Raw genomic sequence first — 24022 nt, 5'->3', positions numbered from 1 at the left:
TTATTTGACTCCCTATGTCAACCTCAGCCAGAAAAATAACACTGATTGTTTTCCTTGGATTTTCTGATCAGGATTTGGTCTCTTGTGCTGTCTTGGTCTTTGTTGAGAAGATGTGGGGGAAGAACTCTTCTACACTCATTCTTTCTACCTCATTGCCTTGTCTGATCTCTGAGAAGATGCTTAAAGATTGTTTGTAGACTAGTTGAATAGTGATCGTAAAACTTAGGAAAGATATAAAGTACTAAATGACTAATGCACTTAAAAGTGGGAAAACCAAATAGCACAAAAATAGTGGATGGATTGTTAATGATGGAAAGGGACCTTAACGAACATCTTGTCTAGTGCCGCCTTTTTATCCATAAGTTTTCAGCTATTTCTTATGCCAGTAGAGGTGAGGGGAATGAGGGTGGAGAGGAAAGGAAAATTGAAGAAAATACAGATTAAACCCTTACTTCAGGTAGCTTGTTTAAAAGTGAATGGTAGATATTCCCTAACTGAGGTGAAGGTGTCAGATGGGCCTAATGGTGATAATTAATTCCTTGTACGTAAGCATTCAATAGAATACAGCTATAAAGATTGGATATGTGGATATCCTGGATATGTGTATTGGCACTAGTAAATTGATCAGAGCAAGGTGAAGATGAGACATTTCACCAAGGAGTAAGCTTTAATTAAAAAAAAAAATTCTTAGTACATTTGTCTTATTTTTTAAACTAAGTCTTTAGGAAAGGCGTACTTCAGTTTATGGTGTTCAATAATTCCATGAAAAATTTATTGGGGTATTTGTTGAACTCAGTCTAGGTACCTCATCCAAGAACAGGGTGTTTCATAAAGCCACCAAATTTCCTAGAACAATTAACTTTTGCAATCATTGTTCTTATCACACAACATAAAAAAAAGAATCTTGTTTTCAATGGTAAGCTTGTAAAAATCAAGTAATATTTAAGGGTGGTTCTTACAGATTTTTGGAGATAGTAATTTTTCACATTCTAGGGTAATTGCTTAGATTGCTTTCCCCGAGGTTTCTTGATAAATGTAGGTTTGTTTTTTCAAAACTACTTAGAGAAGGTGTAAATTATTCTTTCACACTAGGGAAAATATTCTTATAGAAAATTTTTGCAAAGGGATTATAAAAGCCTCCTAAACTGGGAAATATCTCAACAGAAGACCTGCTGATGCTCAATTTTTATGCTTTTAAATAAAATAATTCACAATTAAGTAGCAATACGAGACAAAGCACAACCTGGTGAAGGGACATTTATCATTGGCCCCATTTTACAGACCAGAATACTGTGACTCAGGTGAAGTAACTTTGCCTCAAGGTCACGTAGCTAGTATATGTAGCCAGGACTTCAACCTAGTTCTGATTCCAAGACCATACATAGATCTTTGCACTAGGCCTCTACTTCCTTTCCTTTCTCCCTTTCAGTATTAAGAGTATATTGTGTGCAGAAGACTGTTCTAGTTGCTAAGAGAGTGTAGGAGGGGAACTTTTATAAAGGTAATAAGCAATGTACACAGATGATCCCTGTATGAAAATGAACGAACATTTGTTAATCACTTATGTGCCAAGCATTATACTAAGTGCTAGTACTACAGGTATAAAAAGATAGGACCTACCTTGAGGTCAAGATTATGGCCTGAGATCAGGGAGGGAAGTGAAGCACAACTGAGCCTTCCTACAAGAGGGGGGCAGCTGATAATCACAAATCGGGACAGTAGGACCCTATGGCCAAAGTTCCAGAAGAATGATCAGGGAGGGAAGTGAAGCACAACTGAGCCTTCCTACAAGAGGGGGGCAGCTGATAATCACAAATCGGGACAGTAGGACCCTATGGCCAAAGTTCCAGAAGAATGTGCTAAGTACACAAAATGTTAATTTCATAGGTCTAACCAAAATAGAATTAATTGTAGAAATTAATTGAATGCTTGTAATGTGCAAAACAGCTCTGCACATTTTGCTGGACTTTTATGGCTAGAAACCATTAGAACTAGATCTTCCTTTCTATTGCTCCAGCTGCCAGTAGAAGCTCCCTCTACTTCTTTCAAATTTACTCAGAATAACTAGAGATCTTTTGTAATTGACTACACACAGATTCACATGTGTGTTTAGGATGTATACACACACAATTAGATACCAATAGTTTTATCATCTAAGAATGAATCATAGGAGAAGGACATGCTCGGACTGATCCCTCATTTCCATTTTATTTATTCTCCTTCATAGATAAGAAACACAAATCAAAGAATCTAAGCATGAGAGGATTTCTACATATTAAGTAATCATTTGAACTTTTGATGAACAATTAGAACACATCCTATTCTGGAAAAAAAAGTGGCCCTGCTCATATTAACATTCTGCTGATGAAGTTACAAGAAAAAAAAAGAAAAGCTGGAGAAAAAGGAGGGGGGCATTGTTCACAAAGATGTATCTTGCTACATCTCTAGATACGTTGAAATGTTCTGTTCTTATCCCCTACTTTACTGTTGCTTATGCTTTCTTGGAAGGTATTCCTTATACAAGCATGCATGATCTCATTACTGTGGCAATTCTGCTTCCTGTGCAATTGATCAATCCATCCAACAAACATTTACTACATTTGTATTGTGTGCCAGCCACTAAGGATACAAATACAAAGAAAGCAACAATCCCTACTCACAGGAGCTTACATTAATGGGAGGGGCAAATACATGTGAATAAACAGCATGAATATAAAGTTAATAAATACAAATAAGTGTCCAGTTGTGTCCAACTCTTCATGACCCAATTTGGAGTTTTCTTGGCAAAGGTACTGTTCTCCAAGTCATTTTGAAGAGGAGGAAACTGAGGCAAGCAAGGATAAGTGCCCAAGGTCACACAGCTAATTAATCTGTCTAGACCAGATTTAAATGGGAAGATGAGTCTTCCTGACCTGAGCTCTGGTATTCATCCTCCCTTCTACTTAACTGCCCTATTTATCTAACAATAAATTGAAAACAGTTAAACATAAGGGGCAAGCACTAGCAGCTGGGGGGTGGGATAGAGCAGGATCAGGAAGTTTTAGTTGAGTATCAGGTCAGAAGCAAAATTGCAGAGTGTAGAGAGGAGATAAAGGCAGCAAAGAGCAGACAGCTTTTTCAAGCAATTTGAGAGATACAGGAAAATAGCTAGAATGGATTGTAGGGAATAGTGAAAGTTTTTTTAAGTTTGGGGAAAACTTGGGCATCATTGAAAACTGTAAAGAAGGAACCAATTGATAGATTGAAGATTTGAGAGAAACTCAAATGGATGGTTGAGGATGCAACATGCTGGAAAAGACAGGAGCAAGAAGGATCAAGGGAACAGGAAGCCTTGGCAAGGAGAAGTACCAGCTTATTGTCAGAGGGTGGGGGAAGGATAGAAAAGAGTGGGAGATGATGTCATGGGGTTTTGAGATAAAGAGAATGGGAGAAGATGAAGCTCATACTGAATGGTCTCCATTTTCTCAGTAAAACAAGAAGGTAGTCAGCTGAGAAAAAGGGGGAGGGAGAGAAGAGTGAGAAGAGGGAAGGGAAGGTTTGAAAGAGCCTCTGTGGGGAGTGATAGGAAAAGCAGGAAGGGCCCAGTTGAGGTTAGATGACATGAATTCTCAATGTATTCAGTTGGCATGGTTGTGAGGCTTCGCCAGCTGTATTTGGCAGGCTTGTGAGCAGGAGGAGAGGAGGCAGAGGGTAGGAGTCCCTCCAGGGATGAGGTTTTGGCAAGAAAGGAGGACTGACAGGACCAGGGAACAAGGGATTCAGGAGTACAGTGCGGTGTAGAGTTGAAATAACCATTAGGTTGAAGTTTGAGAGAGAAAAGTCAAGAGCATAGATGATAACCTGAGAAAGTAATGAGAAGTCGAGGGATTAGAGTTTTCAATGAGATGGGAGAACAAGTTTAAAAGTGAAAATGATCAGAGGTTATGGATATATAGGGATATGTCAGAATTTCTAACTAAGCAAGTGGAACATCTGTAGGTAATATTGAGATCTAGGTACAAGGGTGGGGTCATTGAGTTGGTTATCAACTGTCCCAACCTATTCAAAATGATAAGAACCTTAGCCAAGTGAAAATATGTATGGAAGACATTTAATTAGGCAGGTAAATGGCACAGTGGATATAATGCTATACTTGGAGATAGGATGACCTGAGTTCCAAACCTGCCTCACTTGCTACCTGTCAATTAACCTCTCCTAGCCTCAGTTTCCTTATCTGTAAGATGAGGGTAATAATAGCACTTGCTTCACAGGGTAGTTGTGAGGATCAGATAATATATGTGAAGCATTTTGTAAACCTTAAAACTCTATATAACTCTTAGCTACAAAAGTCCTTGAAAGCCATTGGATGAACTGGAGTGACATTAGATAGGAAATGTATTGAAATTTGCTGAAGAAACCTGATCATGCCCTATATTTTTATTTCTACAAAATATTAACCACCTCTGGAACAGATATTTGGAATGAGCAGTGAAGGAGTCTCTGGGGGAGTGGGGATCAGGCAAGAGAATAATTTGTCTTTGGACTTGGTCTCTTCCCTTTCTTCTTTTTCCAATACCTTGGTCAGAAGATTTGGGCTTTTTCCTTGTTGTATTAGCAGTATCCCTGGGAAAACAGCACTTGGTAGCAGTCAGTTAATAAACACTGAAGTGCCTACTAGGGACCAGACACTGTGCTAAGCCCTGGGGATACAAAGAAAGGTAAAAGGTAGTCCCTGATCTCAAGGAGTTTATAATCTAATGGGGGAGCCCTCCTGCAAAAGGTGGCATTTGACTTGAGTCTTAGAGGAAGCCAGGGAGATGAAGAATTGAAGATGAGTAGGGAGAGCATTCCAACAAAGAGGGGACACTCAATGCAAAGTACCAGAGACAAGAGATGGAGGGTGGTGTGCTAATAACAATAAGCAGGTGCCTTTGTCTATGTAGACTTCTACCCTTCCACACCTTCCCAACCTGTGCAATTCCTATTTATGTTTTTTTCCATAAATCTTCCTTAAGGGATCTACCAACACCTTTCTTGAAGTGTTTTGTGGACACAAGTAAAGGACTGAGTCTATGCATCTTGTTTATGCCTCTTTCTTGCAGCATGTCCTTACTGATGTCTTTTATACCACTTTTTCCATACAAGTTATCATTTATAGTATGCTTCAACTTTTTTCAGCCTACCTTCTATGATTTTCCATTGACTCTTGGGAGACAGAAGAGAAACTATTCTCCCTAGATTTGAATGTTAATATCTGAATAGTGAGAAGTGAGATTGGATGGGGGCATGGGACCAAAGACATGTTTTTAATATTGCTTTTAATATTTCTCATTGACTTAATCAGTGTAAAATACTCTCTTTACTAGTACAGATTGTAACTCCACCAAGGCTTCTCATTCTGTCCAAACCTCATTCTTATCTTTTTGAAAATTAATGATTCACTGTACTGAAGGCCTTTCTCTAATTCTCCTAACACTTCAAAAGCACCCATGTGATACTTAGAAATACCCCACCTCCATTTCTGATCATCCAAATTATAATACAGAAAAAAAATCTAAGAAATATAATGTCAAAAACAACAATTAGAAAAATCAGAAACACTAGACATAATTGACTGATCATAATACTATAGAAATTATATTCAATAAAGGGCCTTTAGAAATTAAATACCATAATGCTAAAAGAAGTAGTGGGTCAAAAAGCAAAGGACAGAAATAATAGAAAACTTCAGAATTGAGCAAATAAAAGCTAATGACTCTGTAAGACATCAAGAAGCAATCAAACAAAATCAAAAGAATGAAAAAAATAGATGAAAATATGAAATATATCATTGAAAAAACTGACCTGAAAAATAGATCAATGACAGATAACTTAAAGAATTATTGGATTAGAGCCAAGATGGCGGAGTAGAAAGATACACATATGCAGGGTCTCCCCACACAGCCCATAAAATACCTGTAGAGAGGGACTCTCAACAAATTCTGGAGCAGCAGAAGTGCAGAACAACAGAGTGGAGGAGATTTCCAGCCCTGGGTGACCTGAAAGACACATGGGAAACGTCGGCTGCACCAGACATGGAGTGGAGCCCAGTATAGCCTTGGCCACAGCATGGCTCACAAACAGCCCTTGAGGGCTGAATCTCCAGTCGCAGAATCCCCAGTCCCAGTAGCAGCGGTTCCCAGATCCCTCAACCCACAGGCGCCAAAGGTCAGTGACAGGATTTTTTCAGCTGGTCAGGAAGGAGGAAGGGCCTTCTCATGGCTCCCACAGCAGGTAGCAGCCACAGAGGCTGCAGAGCAGCTCGTAGGGACCACTCCATTGTTGGAGTGTAAAAACCCCTGGGGGCACTGAAGAGCTGAGTCTTACCTCAGCCCTGTGTGGAGGCCCTGGCCAAGCTGGTCTTTGTCTCACACTGAATGGTGGCCCTGTCCATCCAGCTTATCTGAAAATCAGCCCCCAGTGCTGACTTGGCAGAACTGGAGGCCAGGAGGCTGTAGTGAGGTAACTGCTAAGATTCTGGGCACAAAAATCCCTCTCTGCGTCCAGACTAGCACACGCTTGATCATGCCACCTTGAAGGAACTGAGATCTCACAGATTCCCAGAGTATATCCTACTCTTGAAAAAGGACCCAAAAGTCAAGTAACTGGTTGGGGGAAATGCCCAAAAAAAGGGGAAAAAAAATAAGATAATAGAAGGTTACTTTCTTGGTGAACAGATATCTTCTCCCATCCTTTCAGATGAGGAAGAACAATGCTTACCATCAGGGAAAGACATAAACATCAAGGCTTCTGTATCCCAAACATCCAAAATAAATATTCAATGGGCTCAGGCCATGGAAGAGCTCAGAAAGGATTTTGAAAATCAAGTAAGAGAAGTGGAGGAAAAATTGGGAAGAGAAATGAGACAGATGCAAGAAAAGCATGAAAAGTAGGTCAACACCTTGCTAAAGGAGACCCCCAAAAATGCTGAAGAAAGTAACACCTTGAAAAATAGGCTAACTCAATTGGAAAAAGAGGTTCAAAAAGCCAATGAGAAGAATGCTTTCAAAAGCAGAATTAGCCAAATGGAAAAGGAGGTTCAAAAGCTCACTGAAGAAAATAGTTCTTTCAAAATTAGAATGGAACAGATGGAGGCTAATGACTTTATGAGAAACCAAGAAATCACAAAACAAAACCAAAAGAATGAAAAAATGGAAGATAATGTGAACTATCTCATTGGAAAAACAACTGACCTGGAAAATAGATCCAGGAGAGACAATTTAAAAATTATGGGACTACCTGAAAGCCTTGATCAAAAAAAGAGCCTAAACATCAAGGAAATTATCAAGGAAAACTGCCCTGATACTCTAGAACCAGGGGGCAAAATTATTGAAGGAATCCACCAATCACCTCCTGAAAGAGATCCAAAAAGAGAAACTCCTAGGAACATTGTGGCCAAATTCCAGAGTTCCCTGGTCAAGGAGAAAATATTGCAAGCAGCTAGAAAGAAACAATTCAAGTATTATGGAAATACAATCAGGATAACACAAGATCTAGCAGCTTCTACACTAAGGGATCAAAGGGTGTGGAATATGATATTCCAGAAGTCAAAGGAACTAGGACTAAAACCAAGAATCACCTACCCAGCAAAACTGAGTATAATACTTCAGGGGAAAAAATGGTCTTTCAATGAAATTGAGGACTTTCAAACATTCTTGATGAAAAGACCAGAGCTGAAAAGAAAATTTGACTTTCAAATACAAGAATGAAGAGAAGCATGAAAAGGTAAACAGTAAAGAGAAGTCATAGGGACTAACTAAAGTTGAACTGTTTACATTCCTACATGGAAAGACAATATTTGTAACTCTTAAAACTTTTTTCAATATCTGGGTAGTTGGTGGGATTACACACAACACACATACACACACACACACACACACACAGCACAAGGTGAATTGAATAGGATGGGACCATATCTTTAAAAAAATGAAATTAAGGGGTGAGAGAGAAATATATCGGGAGGAGAAAGGGAGAAATGGAATGGGGCAAATAATCTCTCATAAAAGAGGCAAGTAAAAGACTTTTCAGTGGAGGGAAAAAGGGGAGAGGTGAGAGAAAAAACATGAAGCTTACTCTCATCACATTTAACTAAAGAAAGGAATAAAATACACACTCATTTTGGTATGAAAACCTGTCTTACAATACAGGATAGTGGGGGAGAAAGGGATAAGCGGCGGGGGGGGGAGATAATGGAAGGGAGGGCAGTGGGAGTAGGAAGCAATTAGAAGTCAACACTCTTGCAGAGAGACAGGATCAAAAGAGATAATAGAATAAATGGGGGGCAGGATAGGATGGAGGGAAATATAGTTAGTCTTACACAACACAACTATTATGGAAGTCATTTGCAAAACTACACAGATATGGCCTATATTGAATTGCTTGCCTTCCCAAAGGGAATGGGTGGGGAGGGAGGGATGAAGAGAAGCTGGAACTCAAAGTTTTAGGAACAACTGTTGAGTATTGTTCTTGCAACTAGGAAATAAGAAATACAGGTAATGGGGTATAGAAATTTACCTTGCCCTTCAGGACAAAAGAGAAGATGGGGATAAGGGAAGGGAGGGAATGTTAGAAGGGAGGACAGATTGGTGATAGAGGTGATTAGAATGCTCCGCGTTTTGGGGTGGGGGAGGGGAGAAATGGGGAGAAAATTTGGAACCCAAAATTTTATGGAAATGAATGTTGAAAACTTAATTAAATAAAACAAAAAAAAAATACTAGCAAAAAAAAAAAAGAATTATTGGATTACTTGAAAAACATGATAAAAAAACCAAAAAGCCTGGACATCATACTTCAAGAATTTATCAAGGAAAACTGTCCTGGAACCAGAGGGTAAAATGTGTGTGTTCATCCTTTGTTGCCAAAGAAGACCACGCCATCAAAGAAATGATGGCATGACTTGCACTTGACTTTTTTCTGAGTGAGGGAGGGCTGTGCAGGTCACCAGCCTCACTTCTCCTCCAGAGCCATCTGAATCCAGTGACCAGATATTCATCAGGATGACTGGAGATGACCCAGGATGAGGTAATTGGGGTTAAGTGACTTGCCCAAGGTCACACAGCTAAGTGAGCATCAAGTGTCTGAGGTGAGATTTGAACTCAGGTCCTCCTGACCCCTGCACTGGTGCTCTATCCACTGCATCACCTAGCTGCCCCAGAGAGTAAAACAGAAATTAGAAGAATCCACCAGTCACCTCCTGAAAGAGATCCCCAAATGGAAATTCTCAGGAATACTATAGTCAAGTTTAGAACTCCCAAGTCAAGGAGAAAATACTGTAAGCAGTCACAAAGAAACAATTCAAATATCATGGAGCCACAGTCAGGATTATACAATAATAAATCAATGAATCATTCATGCTGCTAAAAAAGTGTTGAATAACAGCAAATAAAAAAAAAATCCACAACCAATTAGTAAAAAAGAAATTATTAAAAGTACAGAAGAAATTAGTAAAAATTAAAACCAATAATACCACTGAATTGATAAGTTAAACCAGAAGCTCTTAAAAAAAACTATTAAAAGAAATAGCTAACCTGATTTTTTTAAGAAGAAAATCAAAAAAGAAAAAGAACTCTAAACAACAGTAGAGGAAATAAAATAAATTATTTTTGCACAATTATATGCTAACAAAATTAATCACTTATAGGAAATATCTGAATGCCTATGAAAAGCTAAAATACCTAGATTAACAAAAAGAAAAACAGATTAATTCAATAACCCAATATCAGAAAAAGAAGTTGAAGTCCCAAAGAAAAGAACTTCAGGAGCAGATGAATTTACAAGTGAATTCTAACAAAAAGTCAAAAAAACAGTTAATTCTAATACTACATAAACTATTTGCAATAGCAATAAAAGAAGTTACCCCCTCCAATATCTTTCTATGATATAAATATTGTTTTGATCATTGAATCAAGGAGAGATAATGCAGGGAAATATCCCTAATGACCAATATCCCTAAGGAAGTGTTGATGCTAAAATTTTAAATATAATATTAGAAAGGAAGCTACAATGACAAAATAGGAAAAGTATATACCATGACCAGGTTGGATTTATACCAGGAATATAGAATTGGTTCAACATAAGGATGACTACATAAAATAAATTATGTTAACAACTTAAATAATAAAATTATATCATGTGAATAGATGCTAAAAAGACATTTTATTACAAATTCTAGAAGTTAAAGGAATAAATGGGCCTTCCTTTAACATAGTAAATAGCATTTCTCTAAATCTAAGAGTAAACATCATATATAATTGAAAAAAAATTATGGATCTTTCTTAAAGCAAGGATGCCCACTATCACCACTATATTTAACATAGTGTTGCAAGTTTTAGCTATAGAGAGGGAAGCTGATCAGTGGAACAGATTAAGTACAAAATGTCTAGAAGCAAACACAATAACATATTGTTCTGTAGAATGTTAGATTTTGAGCTTTCTGGAGGGCAGGGATTATCTTTTGCTATACTTTATGTCTCTGGTGCTTAGCACAATTCCTGGAATGTACTCAGTATCTAATAAATGCTTATTGACTGACCTAATATCTCAATTACTGGAAGAAAGGACTCATTATTTGACAAAACCTTCTGTGAAAACTGGACAGCAGTTTGGCAGAAAATGTTTAGACCAACCAATTACACTGTACACCAAAATAAATTCTGAATGGATACATGACATAGTTATTGAAGATCACATAATAAGCAACATGAGGAGTAAGGAAGAAATTACCTTTCAGATCTATGGATAGGGGAAATGTCCATGAATAAATAAGTGACAAAGAGGGTTACACAAAATTAAATGGACAATCTGATTATATAAAATTCAAACATTTGAATAAATTTAATGTAATAAAAATAAGAAGGGAAATTAATAATTAGAAAAACTAGACTATTTTCCTACCCCATTCCTTGTGTTTGGTATAATTTATTTTCCATTTATATGATTTTATTTTTTATATTTTTAAAAATAATTTGATTATAATTTTAATACTTTTATGCATATTTCAATAGTGCATTTAATAAATGCACTCTCATTTTAAAAGATATATGTTAATTTTTTCCAGTCCAAAAAAAACCCAGTTGCTTTGATCTATTTTAATCAATATTGATCTGATTATACTCTTTTTCTTCTGTTATGACATTTGTCGTAACCAACTAGACCATTATGGTTCTTTTAAAAATATCATCAAATTTTAAATGTACATCTGTTTTATAACAGATTTTATTACTGACTGAGATCTAGAAAGGTCTAGAAAGTAATAGTGGAAGAATAAAGAGGAATAGTTAGTAAGGGATAGAATGAGTTAAGGGATAGGTTAGTAAACAGGGATAGTTGATTTTTTTTCTTGGTGAGGGACATGGTTAGATTTATCATGAGGAATAATAGTAGAAAAGGGATTAGGGATAGGTTTTTAACTAAAACAATTAAATTAGGAGTTTATTAATACATTTTAAAGTTAATTTTTGTCCTGTATTAATTTAGACGATGTAATTAAAACCAACCTTGAGACAATGGCCTGAAACAAAGATAATGCTAATAAAGAAAATGATTTAATAGACTTCCCATTGGTCATAGATGTTAAGTGCCAAACTTGTGACCTAATTCCAAGATTCTATAAAAAGCATGAAGATTTGTTCAAACACTAAAGAAAATATTATGGATACAGGATGGCCTTTCATTGCATCATATGTGCAATGTGTTCTTCACTTTAAGGAATGGTGAAAGCATCAAAGAAACAGGTATATACTACAACTTACAACCAGCAATGAAGTCTGTGATTCTAAATATACCTACGTATACCTATCTATGGGCCACAATTAGTCAAAAGATCTTGTATACCTCAGTTAATAAGACAAATCTTCTCTTCCATGCTTTTCTTTGCCTGCTCAAGAAGAGTCACAGGTAGTTTGGAGAAGTCAACAAATATGAACTACTGAGTTAATATCAGAACAGGCAAAATTGTCCAATGAAATTAGATGTACAAAGGAAGCTAAAAAGGAAGTTAATATTTTAGGACCAAAAATAAACATGAGTGGTGAAATTATAAATGAAACTGAGACAATCAAAAAGGAAACATTTAAAAAGGAAATTAATAGTAATACTTCAAATTATAAAGCATCATCTAATAATTCCATCTGTCTTCAATTAACCTACTTTCAGAATGAGTGGATTAAAACTTTTGACAAGTGTAAAAGTGGACCAGATTTTAGACTATCTTATTAAATTTTATCATACAGAGAGATTTTTACATGTAATTATGTCCAAATTAATACCAAATCTGTTGGGGGTGGTGGTGAGGGAGCACAGTCAAGACGACAGATAAGGGGTAGCACCACAGTCAAACTCTCCCAATAGCCCCCTCCAAGCAACTTTAAAATAATTTCTGAATTCAAATTTTGGAGTGGTAGAGTCAACAAAAGATCAGAGTCAGACATTTTTTCCAGCCTGACAAAATTTAGGAGTTCAACTTAAGTCTACGACAAGATAGTGGAGGCCTGTCTGGAGCCCACACACATGGCAGCAGCAATAATGGCTGCAGCAGCAGGAACGGTTTTAGGAGCTGTCATCCAAGAAATGGTAAGGGGTCAGACATCTAATGAGAAAGAAATTACAGGAGATACTTTGCTGGTATTGGGTGTAGCTGGCACTGATTGGCAACTCTACTGCTTATGTGCAATTCTGGGTTTCAGTTTCAGGACAGAGAAGAGCACTGGGGGAGGGGAGAGGGTACACAAGGAAGCATGTCCTTGGTCATAGTTCCAAGGCAGAGAGGAGCAAAAGTGTATGCAGCTGCAGGGAACTGGGGCTGGATAAAAATCAGAACACAGATCAGGAAAGCAGTGACCATTCCTTTCCCAGGATCATACCACCTTGAAAGCATGGAACACTTGCAGACCCCCTTCGTTCAAACTAACTCTGAAAATAGCAGCATGAAAAAGTTTGAAATTTGGAATAGTGTCTCCCCACTCCCAGGTGAGCATAGACTAACTTCAATCTAAAGTTCAAAGTCAAGTAATAAGCAGGAAAAATAAGCAAACAACAACAAAATAATTGATCATAAAAAGCTACTATGGTAGCAGAGAAGACTGAGACATAAACTCAGAAGAATAAAACAATGTGAAAATAGCTACAAACAAAACCTCAAAGAAAAATGCTAATTGGATTCAAGCCAACAAAAATTCCTGGGAGTTAAAGAAAGAGATAAAAGTGGCACAGGAAGAATTGGGGAAAGAAATGGAAGTGATGCAAGAAAATTATGAAAAGAAAATTAACAGCTTGGTAAAAGGGGCACAAAAGTTCTCTGAAGAAAAACACTCCTTAAAAAGCAGAATTGGCCAAATGGAAAAAAGAGGTACAAAATTTCACTGAAGAAAATAATTCCCTAAAAATTTAATTGAGCAAGTAGAAGTTAATTACTCCATGTAAACCAATAAAATGAAGTCAAAAGATTAAAAAGAAATGAAGAAAATGTGAAAAATCACATTGGAAAAGCAATTAACCTGGAAAGTAGATCAAGGAAGGATAATTTAAGAATCAATGGACTACCTGAAAGCCATAATCAAATAAAGAGCCTTGATATCATATTTCAAGAAATTATCTAGCAGAATACTCCCCCAATATCTTAAATCCAAAGAGTAAAACAGAAATTGAAAGAATCTACCTGAAATCTATCTTGAAAAAGATCCCAAATGAAAACTCCCTGGCATATTATGACCAAATTTCAGAGCTACCAGATCAAAGGGAAAATACTTCAAGCAGCCAGAAACAATACAAATACCACAGAGCCACAGTCAGGATCACACAAGATTTAGTGACTCCCACACTAAAGGAGTGGCAAGCTTGGAATATCATATTCTGGAAGGTAAAGGATCTAGTATCACAACCAAGAACAACTTGCCCAGAAAAACAATATCCTTGGGGGGGGATGGATATTTAGTGAAATGGATGACTTTGAAGTATTACTGATGAAAAGACCAGAGCTGAAAAGAAAATTTGACAGTCAAACACAAGACTCAAGAAAACCATAAAACGGTAAAGATGAAAAAGTAATAGTAAAGGACTCAATAAAGTTAAATTGTTTACATTCCTACCTGGGAATATGATACATGTAACTCCTAAGAACCTTATCATTATTAGGGCAGTTAAAAGGAGCTTACATAGACAGAAGTAACAGATGTGAGTTAATTATTCTGGAATGATTCTCCCCCCCAAAAAAATGAAGATGTAAGAAAGAGGAATGCACTGGGAAAAGGGAGAAGGGAGAAGAAGAATAGAGAATATTTTATAACCTAAAAGAGGCATACAAGGAAGAGATATTATAGTGGAGGGGAAAATGAGAGGTGGGGCAGTGCTTGAACCTCACTCTTATCAAAATTAGTTCAAAGAAAAAATATATATATATGTATACAGACACACACACACTCAGTTGTGTATAGAAATCTATCTTACCCAATAGGGGACTAGAAGAGGAAGAGGAAAAGAAATATGGGGCAGGGAATGATAAAAAGGAGGGTCATGGGAGACAGTGGCCAGAAGCAAAACAGACTTTTTAGGAGAGACAGGTTAAAAAGAGAGAAAGATATGTATAGACATATATAAATAGGATGAAGGCAACTGCACAGTTAGTAATCATAACTGTGAATGTAAATAAGATGAACTCATCCATAAAATGGAAGTAGATAAAATGAATAAGAAACCAGAATCCAACAATATGTTATATATAAGAGACACACTTGAAACAGACATTCATAGAGTTAAAATAAAGGTCTGAATCAGAATTTATATGCTTCACCTGAAGTAAAAAAGGCAGGGGTAGCAACCATGATCTCAGACAAAGCAAAAGCAAAAATAGAAAAAATTGAAAGAGATAATCAAGGAAATTACATTTTGCTAAAAGGTACTTTAGACAATGAGGTAATATAAAACAGTTACAGCAAGTTTCTCTGAGAAAGGCTTCATTACTGAAATACTAAAAATAGAACTGAGCCAAATTTATAAAAATAAGTACTCCCCAGTTGACAAATGGTCAAAGGATACAAAAAGGAAGCTTTCATAGTCATATGGGAAAAAATGCTCTAAATCACTATTGATTGGAGAAATGCAAATTAAAACAACTCTGAAATATCACCTTATACCTATCAGAAATGACAAACGTTGGAGAGGATGACGGGAAAATAGGTACACTAATGAACTGCTGGTGGAGTTGTGAACTGGTCCAGCTGTTCTGGAGAACAATTTGGAACCATACCCACAGGGCTAACAATGCCACTACTAGGTGTATATCCCAAAGAGACAAAAAAAATTAGAAAAAGTACCTGTATGTACAAAAATATTTATAGCAATTCTTTTTGTGATGGTAAAGAATTGGAAATTGAAGAGATGCCCATAAGTTGTAGAATGGCTGAACAAGTTCTGGCATATGATTGTGATGGAATACTATTGTGCTATAAAAATGGCAAGGAAAGTGGTTCCAGAAAAAAAAAAAAACATGGCAAAACCTGTATGAACTGATGCAAAGTGAAATGAGAAGAGCTAGGAGATCATTGTGTATAGTAATAGCAATGCTGTAATGATGATCAACTGTGAAAGACTTGGTTATTCTAATGAGTACTTGGATCAGGGACTCATAATGAAAAAATGCTGTCCACCTCCAGAAAGAGAACTGATGAACTCTGAGTGTAAATGGAAGTATAATTTTCATGCTTTTTTTGTTTTTTAAAAAGATATGGCTAATGTGGAAATATGTTTTGCATAATTTCACATGTATAATTGATAAATTATTTTCCTTGCTTCTATCTCAGTGGATGAAGGAAGAATAGGAAGGAGGGAGAGTATTTAGGGCTCAAAATTTAAAAAGAAAAGAATGTTTAAAATAAATAATAATTTTGTATTATTATTAAGACTGGCAATCTAAAGTAGGCAGAAGAAGTTGTCTGGTTGTAAAAACTGTATAGAGCTAATTGCCTGTATGCTTACAGGGAGGTAAGTAATGAGGCCTCCCTAATATGCCTCATTGACACAGTAATATTACATGAATACTTAAAAAAATCATTCACACTCAGGGCTAGCCCCTCCTACATTCATGATTACTTTAATACCACATCATGACACTCAACTTGAGTCAGGGAACCCTTTTTACAATCCATTTATTGTAGTTTACGTGTAAGATCTCTTAAAATGCTGTAAGAATGCAATCCAAGGACCGGCTGACTGACTGTAAATATTGGATTTGGAAGATCAATTCAAAGAGACATATTTTAACCACTTTAAAAAATATATTACCTTAATATAATATCTCAAGGAAGTGGTCATTATCTACAACTATTTTAATTCATATTTTTTAAAATGTTAACAGCAATCTGCCTTATAGCTGGAAACCTATTTCCTGGGTAACACCATGGGTAAAGTCTATGCCTCCATTCTTATCTAAAAGACTTATTGATTAGAGCATGAAAAATGTATGCACTGACAGGAATCAAAAGGCCTTCATGCCTACTGAAGGCTATAGTAAGTATAACTTCTTATTGCAGTCCATTTTGGATGAAGCCTAATATAAAAGGAAAATGTGTGGGGTAGCCTGGCTTGGCCTAATCATCACATTCAATTCAATGTCAAAGAAGACAATATTGATTGACTATAACATGAAGCAGTTAAGAATTCATTAGTGTTATTGACTCTGTTAGATTGTAAGTAAGTAAGATCCCTCACTAGAAATGGCTTACACCAAGCATTAACATTTACTCAGGGTTGAGTCAGGGCTACCTTCTTAGTCCTGTAATTTTTAACTTAAAAATGGAATTGATAATACGTGCCTGGACAAGGACAAGATAAGGATATAGTTCACACAACAGGAAAATTGGTATCCAAAAGCATATACAGAAAATTGGCTATAGTGGTTCCCTGACCAAAATGCTGCACAACATAAATGAGTTTGCCACATGACCAAAACTCCATTTTAGCAGGACCAAATGCGTATCTTTCTTGAATGATAGCCAGAAGAAAACATGCCCCATGCAATTTCAAATATAAAAATCAAGGGATCTTAATAATGTCTGAAGAAAACATCTATTCTTACCTTGGAATTCCCATGGGGTTCCAAACCAAAATTCTGTCAAGGATGTGATAACCAACATGACTACAGACTTGGGCCTCATGGATATGTCATAATTGGCTCCTTGGCAAAAAATAGATGAAGTAAACACTTTCATCTTACCCCATGTGTCACTGCACTTCAAGAATGATGTGGTCCCTGAGAGTGCTCTTAGAGTCTTAGAAAAGCTAAAAATGACCTCAAGAGATGGGGCTATACTTGCCCCAGAGTCAATATTGACCACTGTATTTTTCTTATGAAATGAAGATGGGATAGATTGAATCTACTACTTCCAGTTGTAGCAGCAGGCATCATTCAGGTGGTTCATGGAGTGATGTTTCTGCATCAACTAATCTGGGCCAACCATTCTCTTAGAGATACAGTAAGGAACAAAATAAAACATGAACCTCAATCAGAGCACATGATCATTTATTTAAATGACTCTATGGAAGAAGAATTTGGAAATGAAGGCACAGTAGCATCTAACATCTGGTCCCAGCTACAGGTAGCCTCCCAATGACTGTCAGCTAAAATCTCAGTTGAGAGGAGACTGAATAGAATAGTGTTATCTTGGAACTATGGCTAAATAACACTTTGTTGGTCCTAGAAGGAATTGAGAAGAATTTAAAATGTGTGGTGTTTTTATTTTAAGTAGTCTGCAAACACAATCAGTATAAAGTATATTCCATTACCTTGATGGTTATAGTCTCAATTTTCCTTATGAAGAAAATATGCTTTACCTGATTTATGGACTGGTGATTCATTCACAGAGCCAGATTGGACTGTGTCCCATTGAATGGGGTCAGGAGATTTGGCTCTGGAAATAAGGGCTGTTTGTTGTTGACACAGGGCATCAAATGAAATGTTCCTTTGCCACTGTGGTCCTCAAAAGCATGGAGCTATTACTCAATGGCAGGATGCTATTTTTAAAAGATTAGTTAATGCCATTAAATTACCAAAAAAAAAAATTAACTAAGATTTGGGTAAATTCAACAGTTTTTGAACTAGGAGAGGCCTTAAGACCAGACTTAGCAAGAATTGTGTTACCACTATCACTGTGGTTGTTGACTTGTTTCAGTCACATTCAGCTCTTCCTGACCCAGGTTTTCTTGACAAAGATACTGGAGTGGTTTGCCATTTTATTCTCCAGCTCATTTTAAAGATGAGGAAACTAAGGTCAATATGGTTAAACGACTTACCCAGGGTCATGCAACTAGTGCATGTCTGAAGTCAAATTTGAACTCATGTCTTCCTTACTCCGGGGCCAGTGTTCCATTCACTGGGTCACCTAGCCACCCTACTATCATAGATATTATTGTACCTTTTGAAAATGGATATCTGGAAATTAATTATTTCAACTTATTTCTGTAAGTATTCTTCATGCTCTCACTGTTTTGTTCAAGTGATATTACCCATTTTCCATCCTCCTCTTTAATGTTTTGCAAACAAATGTGTATGCAAAACAATTTTAACCATGGTAGTTCATGTCTGCACTTGATGTTTGTTGGATAAAGCAGTTTCTGGGCTCTTATAGCTTCCTCATTATACTTACTATTTCACATCAATTAATCTCTAAGAAATAGTGATAGGGACAACATCTTTATCATGAAAATAACAGGAGTGATGACAACTCCTTTGAAAAGATGCAGTTAGAGTTGTTGCAATCACACACAACATCTTATTCTCGTTTTAATTCATTGCTCCAGGCTGGTTTTGATTTGGTCCTTCAATCAAACTATACAGTGAAATCAGAAAGCTGGATCTGAAATGACTCCAATGACCAGACATTTGCTATTTTGTTAAGATATAATAATTTTCACTTTTTTTGAAATGTTGCTATATGATCACCACATTCAGTGTCTTACAACTTTCTTCCTCTAGGAGGTATTCATGACTTATAAGCATGAGGCATCTGAGTCATCTGTAAGCCTTTGGCCTCTTTCATGTCTTGATTTCACATCATATTTTCCAACATATTGTAAACTTTGCTGCCCACTTTGCTTTGACATCTCAATGTACCAAGGTATACATTGATTTCTATGAAAGATATTTTCAAATTCTTCATGGTCTTTCCATATTTCATAGTCAATGTTGGGGTAGTTGTGGAAAGATAGGCACACAACTGCATTTTGGTGGACCTGTGAATTATTGCAACCATTTTGGAAAACAATTTAGAATCGGCAACTAAAATGATAAAAATATCCATCTTCTTTGACTCAGAGACTTTGCTGCTAGGCATATGCCTCAAGAAGTCTTTGATAAAAAGAAATGCTCCATATAAATCAAATATTTATAGTAGCATCTTTTTTTGTGGAGGTAAAGACCTAGAAAGAAAGGAAATACTGAAGGATTGGGGAATAGCTAAACAAATTGTTGCACCTGAATGTAATGGAATATTATTGTGCTATATGAAATGACAAATATGTAAACACTAAGGAGTATGAAAAGATTTACATGAAATAGTGTAGAGTGAAGTAAGAAGGATCAAGAAAATAATATACAAAATGACTAAAACAGAGTAAAGAACAACTGCCACAAAACATTTTTAAAAAAAGATGTGATAAAATTACAAAGAATGAGCATGACCACAAAGAAGAGAGGTGAGAAGACACCTCCTCCTACTCTTTTGCAGAGGTGGAGGGATTTCCCATTAAAAAACAACATATGGCATGGCTCTTTGGAAGAGAGATATGGAAGAATACAGAGAACTTAAGGTGATTTAACAACAAAAGACATCAATAAAAATGTATTTTAAAAGACTTTGAAGTCTCTACTTTTAAAATCCTTACTTTATTTTTTTTACAACAGACCTTAGTACATAAGCTGTGGTTTTATCTGTTTGTTTATGTTCATCATGAGCATTATAAGGTAAGATGCCCAAGTATCCAGTGAAGTGATGTTACTTCTTGCCTTCGGACATATGAAAAACTAATGGCCATTTTCTCTCTCTGTCTCGGTATCTCTGTCTATCTATCTCTTTCTCTCTCCGTATCTCTCACTCTCTATCTCTGTCTTTGTCTCTGTTTGTCTGTTTTTGTATTTCTGTATTTCTGTCTCTGTCTCTCTGTTTTTATTTCTATCTGTATCTGTCCCTCTTTCTGTTCTCTTTGACCCTGTCTCTGTCTCCCTGCACCTCTCTATCTCTATCTCTGTCTCTGTCACTTTTCATTCCTGTCTCTGTCTCTCTTTTTCTGTCTTTGTCTCTGTCACTCTCTTTCTTTGTTTCCCTGTCTTTGTCTCTCCATCATTCTCTGTCTCTAATTCTGTCTCTCTGCCTCCTTTTTTTCTTTCTATCTCTGACTCTGCATCACTCTCTGTCCTGTCTCTGTCTTTCTCTCTCCTTTTCTAAAAGCATGAATAGTCACATCAAACAGGCAGATATGGATGGATTGTGATCTGTATCACTGGAGAAAACATTCACATTGATGAGATCACAAATTCATATGAAAATTTGAGTGTCAGCTCAATGTTTTTTTTTTTGTAAAATAGTCTAAGAGACATACAACTGCGAGTACCCTCTGCTCTCTTCCCACCACTATCACTATAGAATTAGAAAGGAGACAAATGGTTTCATGGATTGCTATGGCTTAAAAAAATCATCGTATAGTGTCCAGCCTTCTACCAATGAGCCTTTTTGCATTTAGGTGGCCTGGAACTTGGGTGCCAGACTTGCAAAGTCCATATTTAAAGCTTTTCTGATATGATAAGACCTTCCCAAATTATGCCATTGGCATAGCGTTTAAGAACCCAGGACCATTTCCTTGCTCTGATGACAATGATGATGATGATGATATAATTAACATTTTTAAACTACATTTATTAAGTACCTACTATGTGCTAAGTACTAAACTAAACACTGGGAATACAAATAAAGGCAAAAGACAGTCCTTGCTCTCAAGGAACTTATTATAGTCTAATGGGTGGAACAGCATGTGTCAAGGTTAACACACACAAACAACTATGTACAAAGATAATTTGGAGATAATTATCAGAGAAAAGGCACTAGCATTAAGGAGGTATCATGAAGTGCTTTAATGTTTGCAAAGCACTTTACCTATATTATCTCATCCAACCCTTTGATAATGAAGAGGATTTTAAATGTAGAAAACTTGCAAATTAACCTTTTTTCTTCTTTTCAGTGGAGAAAGTTTGAAGAAGTCTGATTCACTTCACCCTAGTGTGAACCTATCAGACTTCGGCATGCAAAATCCAGAGCCTATAGCATTCTTCACTGAGTTATTTGAAATAAGAACTTCTATGAAATGGTAGGCTGACCTTTTTTTCTCTCCCTGTGTATGTGGTTTTACGAAGTGAGTGTAAGACGGGCAAACAGACTGGCGATCTCTGCTTGTACACAGAAAACCAGTGAAGAGTGAGAGGAGGTCATATTTATGGGGTCATACGCATCCATTTCATTTTCCACTTAAGAGACGTTCTAGAAATATTGCTTTTTAGAAGACTCCTTTCACCACCTTCCTGTGTGTTGTCAGATGACGTCTTTGAAGGACACTTTTGAGAAGTGACATTGCCTAATCATCCAGCCTCCTTCTCCCACTGTGACTGTCTGTCATACTACAAGAGGCACAGTTTGGCATGACAAAACTCAAAGGGATCAGCATCATGAACAAATCTCCAGAGGTAAGTGACACCTGGTTATTTAGATGGGGAAGAGGAAAAAGAAAGAGCCCTTTGAATGGGACACAGGTACTTATAATTTGGCTAAATGTAATAATTCATTCCTTATCACAGAAGAGATACAAATGCCCTAGTGGAGAGTGTGCGTGTGGGGAGAGTCATGCCTTGACTAGCAGCTCAGCTAATTAAGACCATCTGTTGTGTGGGACACCTGTGCTATGCAATTCTTTGTCAGTGATTCAGCCCCAAAGAAACCATGTGAAGTAATGAGTGGCTAGGGGAATCCTTCCCTTTTAGCTGTGTCTGGCAACAAACAATAGTATCTCTCTGTCACCAAACAGTCAATTTGGCAAGTATTTATTCAGTTTCTTCTGTGTACCCAGCTCTGTGCTTCAAAGTATGATAAACTACTACATTTGCCTAGAATTTCACTTAGACTTTTAGGAATAACTATTCCTAATGCTTCCCCACCCCACCCTCCACCCTCTACTGAATTTTTTTTCACTTAAAGCCAGTAACTCACAGTTAAATAATTACTAGCTGGTTTTATTTTAAATTGTAAACTTGTTGAGAGGTAGGACCAAAAGTAGTCAGTCTGATGTAGTCACTTAACCTCCATTTGCCTCAGTTTCCTCATCTGTGAAATGAGAATAATAATAGCACCTATCTGGATTATCAGAATCTAATGAGATGATACTTGTAAAGTGCTTAGCACAATGTCTGGCACATAGTAAGTACCATATAAATATTAATTATATTGTTTAGAAAATGAACTAGATTTACAGTCTGGAATACCTGAGTTCGAATCCCTTCTCTGACAAGAAGTGCGTGACTATGGGAAAATTGCTTTATCTCTCTGTGTCTTTATTTATAACATGGGGATAATTATAATTATAGTACTGTAATTCATGGAGGGTGGCGATGGGGGTAGGGGTGTCATGATCAAAATGAGATCATGGATGCAAGGTGTCTAAAAAGTCTTTGGTCATTTTTAAGCCATGACTTTTGGGACACCCAGTATAAAGTGCATTGCAAATCTTTTAAGTGATGGATAAATATTAATCATTGTTCTACTTTTTTAAAAATCCTTAACAACACCTAACCTAGTGCTAAGAATATAATATATGCTTAATAAATATTTAGTTATTGACCACTAACTTCCTTTTGAAGTGATTCAGTACATTGCTTTTGTTTTTAATTTTTATTATAAACTTAATCATTTACAAATTATTAATTCATGAATATGCTTTTGTACCAATTGATGAAAACAAACATGTAAAATTTTATGTAAACCTTCAACATTTAACAAATTAGAAACAAATGAACAAACAAAAAATGCTTTTATTTTCTGTTCCATTCCAAGATTGCTACTCTGCTACATTTGGCTTTCAAATATGTGCATGTGCATGAGTGTGTATGTGTGTGTGTGTGGGGAGGGGTGTATGTGTGTGTGTTTATATTTGGACCTATTTTACTATTGTAGGGAATCTCTTCCTGGTGAAGAAAATGCCTCCACCAGCATAGATCTGTGATCATTCTGCAACTTTCATTCTGCAACTTTCAGTCTTAGATTGATTGCTGCATGGGGCACTGTGAAATTAAGTGACTTTTCCAGGAGTATAGCCAGCATGTTTCAGAGCTAGATCTTGGATCTTGGTCCTCCTGACTCTGAGACCAACTCTCTATCCATTATGGCACATTGCTTCATATGTAACTGCATATACAGTATGTACATATATGCATATATATGTTATATTATGTGCCATGTTGCTTCTTCAAACATTATATGTTAGAAGATTCTGATCATTTTACTTTGCATTCCTTCATAGAGGTCTTTGCATATTTTCTCTTACACTTCCTATTTATCCTTTCTTTAGGGGGTAGCACTGTAATATAAATATCACAATTGAGCATGACATTCTCTAAACATTAAACATAGATGTTTCTAATTATTTATTTTTACATATAGAGAAGCAGAGATAATGATTGTATCAATAGATCCTTACTTACTTTCTATTCCATTTTTTAAAGACAAGGTCTAGGGACTTGACCTCTGATTTCAATGGAGTAGGGAACTCCCAGGTGAGGAAACTCCTCCCAATTTAACTCTGCTCCATCTCTGCAACTTAAGAGTCTTAGCTGTCTGGGGGCAGCTGTCACTAAAAAGTAAAATGACTCAGCCAGGGTCACTGGACCCTGATGTGTCACAGACTCGGGTCTTAATCCCAGATCTCTTTTTTTTTTTTTTTTGAAGGGGGAAGGCAAAGCAACTGGGGCTAAGTGACT

General features: G+C 36.6%; 2 protein-coding genes across 4 annotated transcripts in view; one reads left to right on the top strand and one right to left on the bottom strand.

The window, feature by feature from the left end:
• AURKA (aurora kinase A) overlaps nt 1-24022 on the bottom strand; it is a 117268-nt gene that overhangs the window by 31584 nt on the left and 61662 nt on the right. The window lies entirely within an intron of this gene.
• Nucleotides 21421-24022, top strand: part of CASS4 (Cas scaffold protein family member 4) — a 55209-nt gene continuing 52607 nt past the window's right edge. For 2 of the 3 annotated variants that reach the window (XM_072633468.1, XM_072633467.1), the window contains exon 1: nt 21422-21739. In XM_072633468.1, coding sequence (XP_072489569.1) covers nt 21695-21739 — 45 coding nt within the window. In that variant the 5' untranslated portion in view covers nt 21422-21694. Of the gene's footprint in view, nt 21740-24022 lie in introns of all 3 variants that reach the window. The other variant, XM_072633469.1, reaches the window with a different exon arrangement.

This window comes from Notamacropus eugenii, chromosome 1 (genome assembly GCF_028372415.1).
Source record: "Notamacropus eugenii isolate mMacEug1 chromosome 1, mMacEug1.pri_v2, whole genome shotgun sequence".
Lineage (NCBI taxonomy): Eukaryota > Metazoa > Chordata > Mammalia > Diprotodontia > Macropodidae > Notamacropus > Notamacropus eugenii.
Note: the sequence above shows the minus strand (reverse complement) of the source record. Positions and strands in the feature narration are given on the sequence as shown.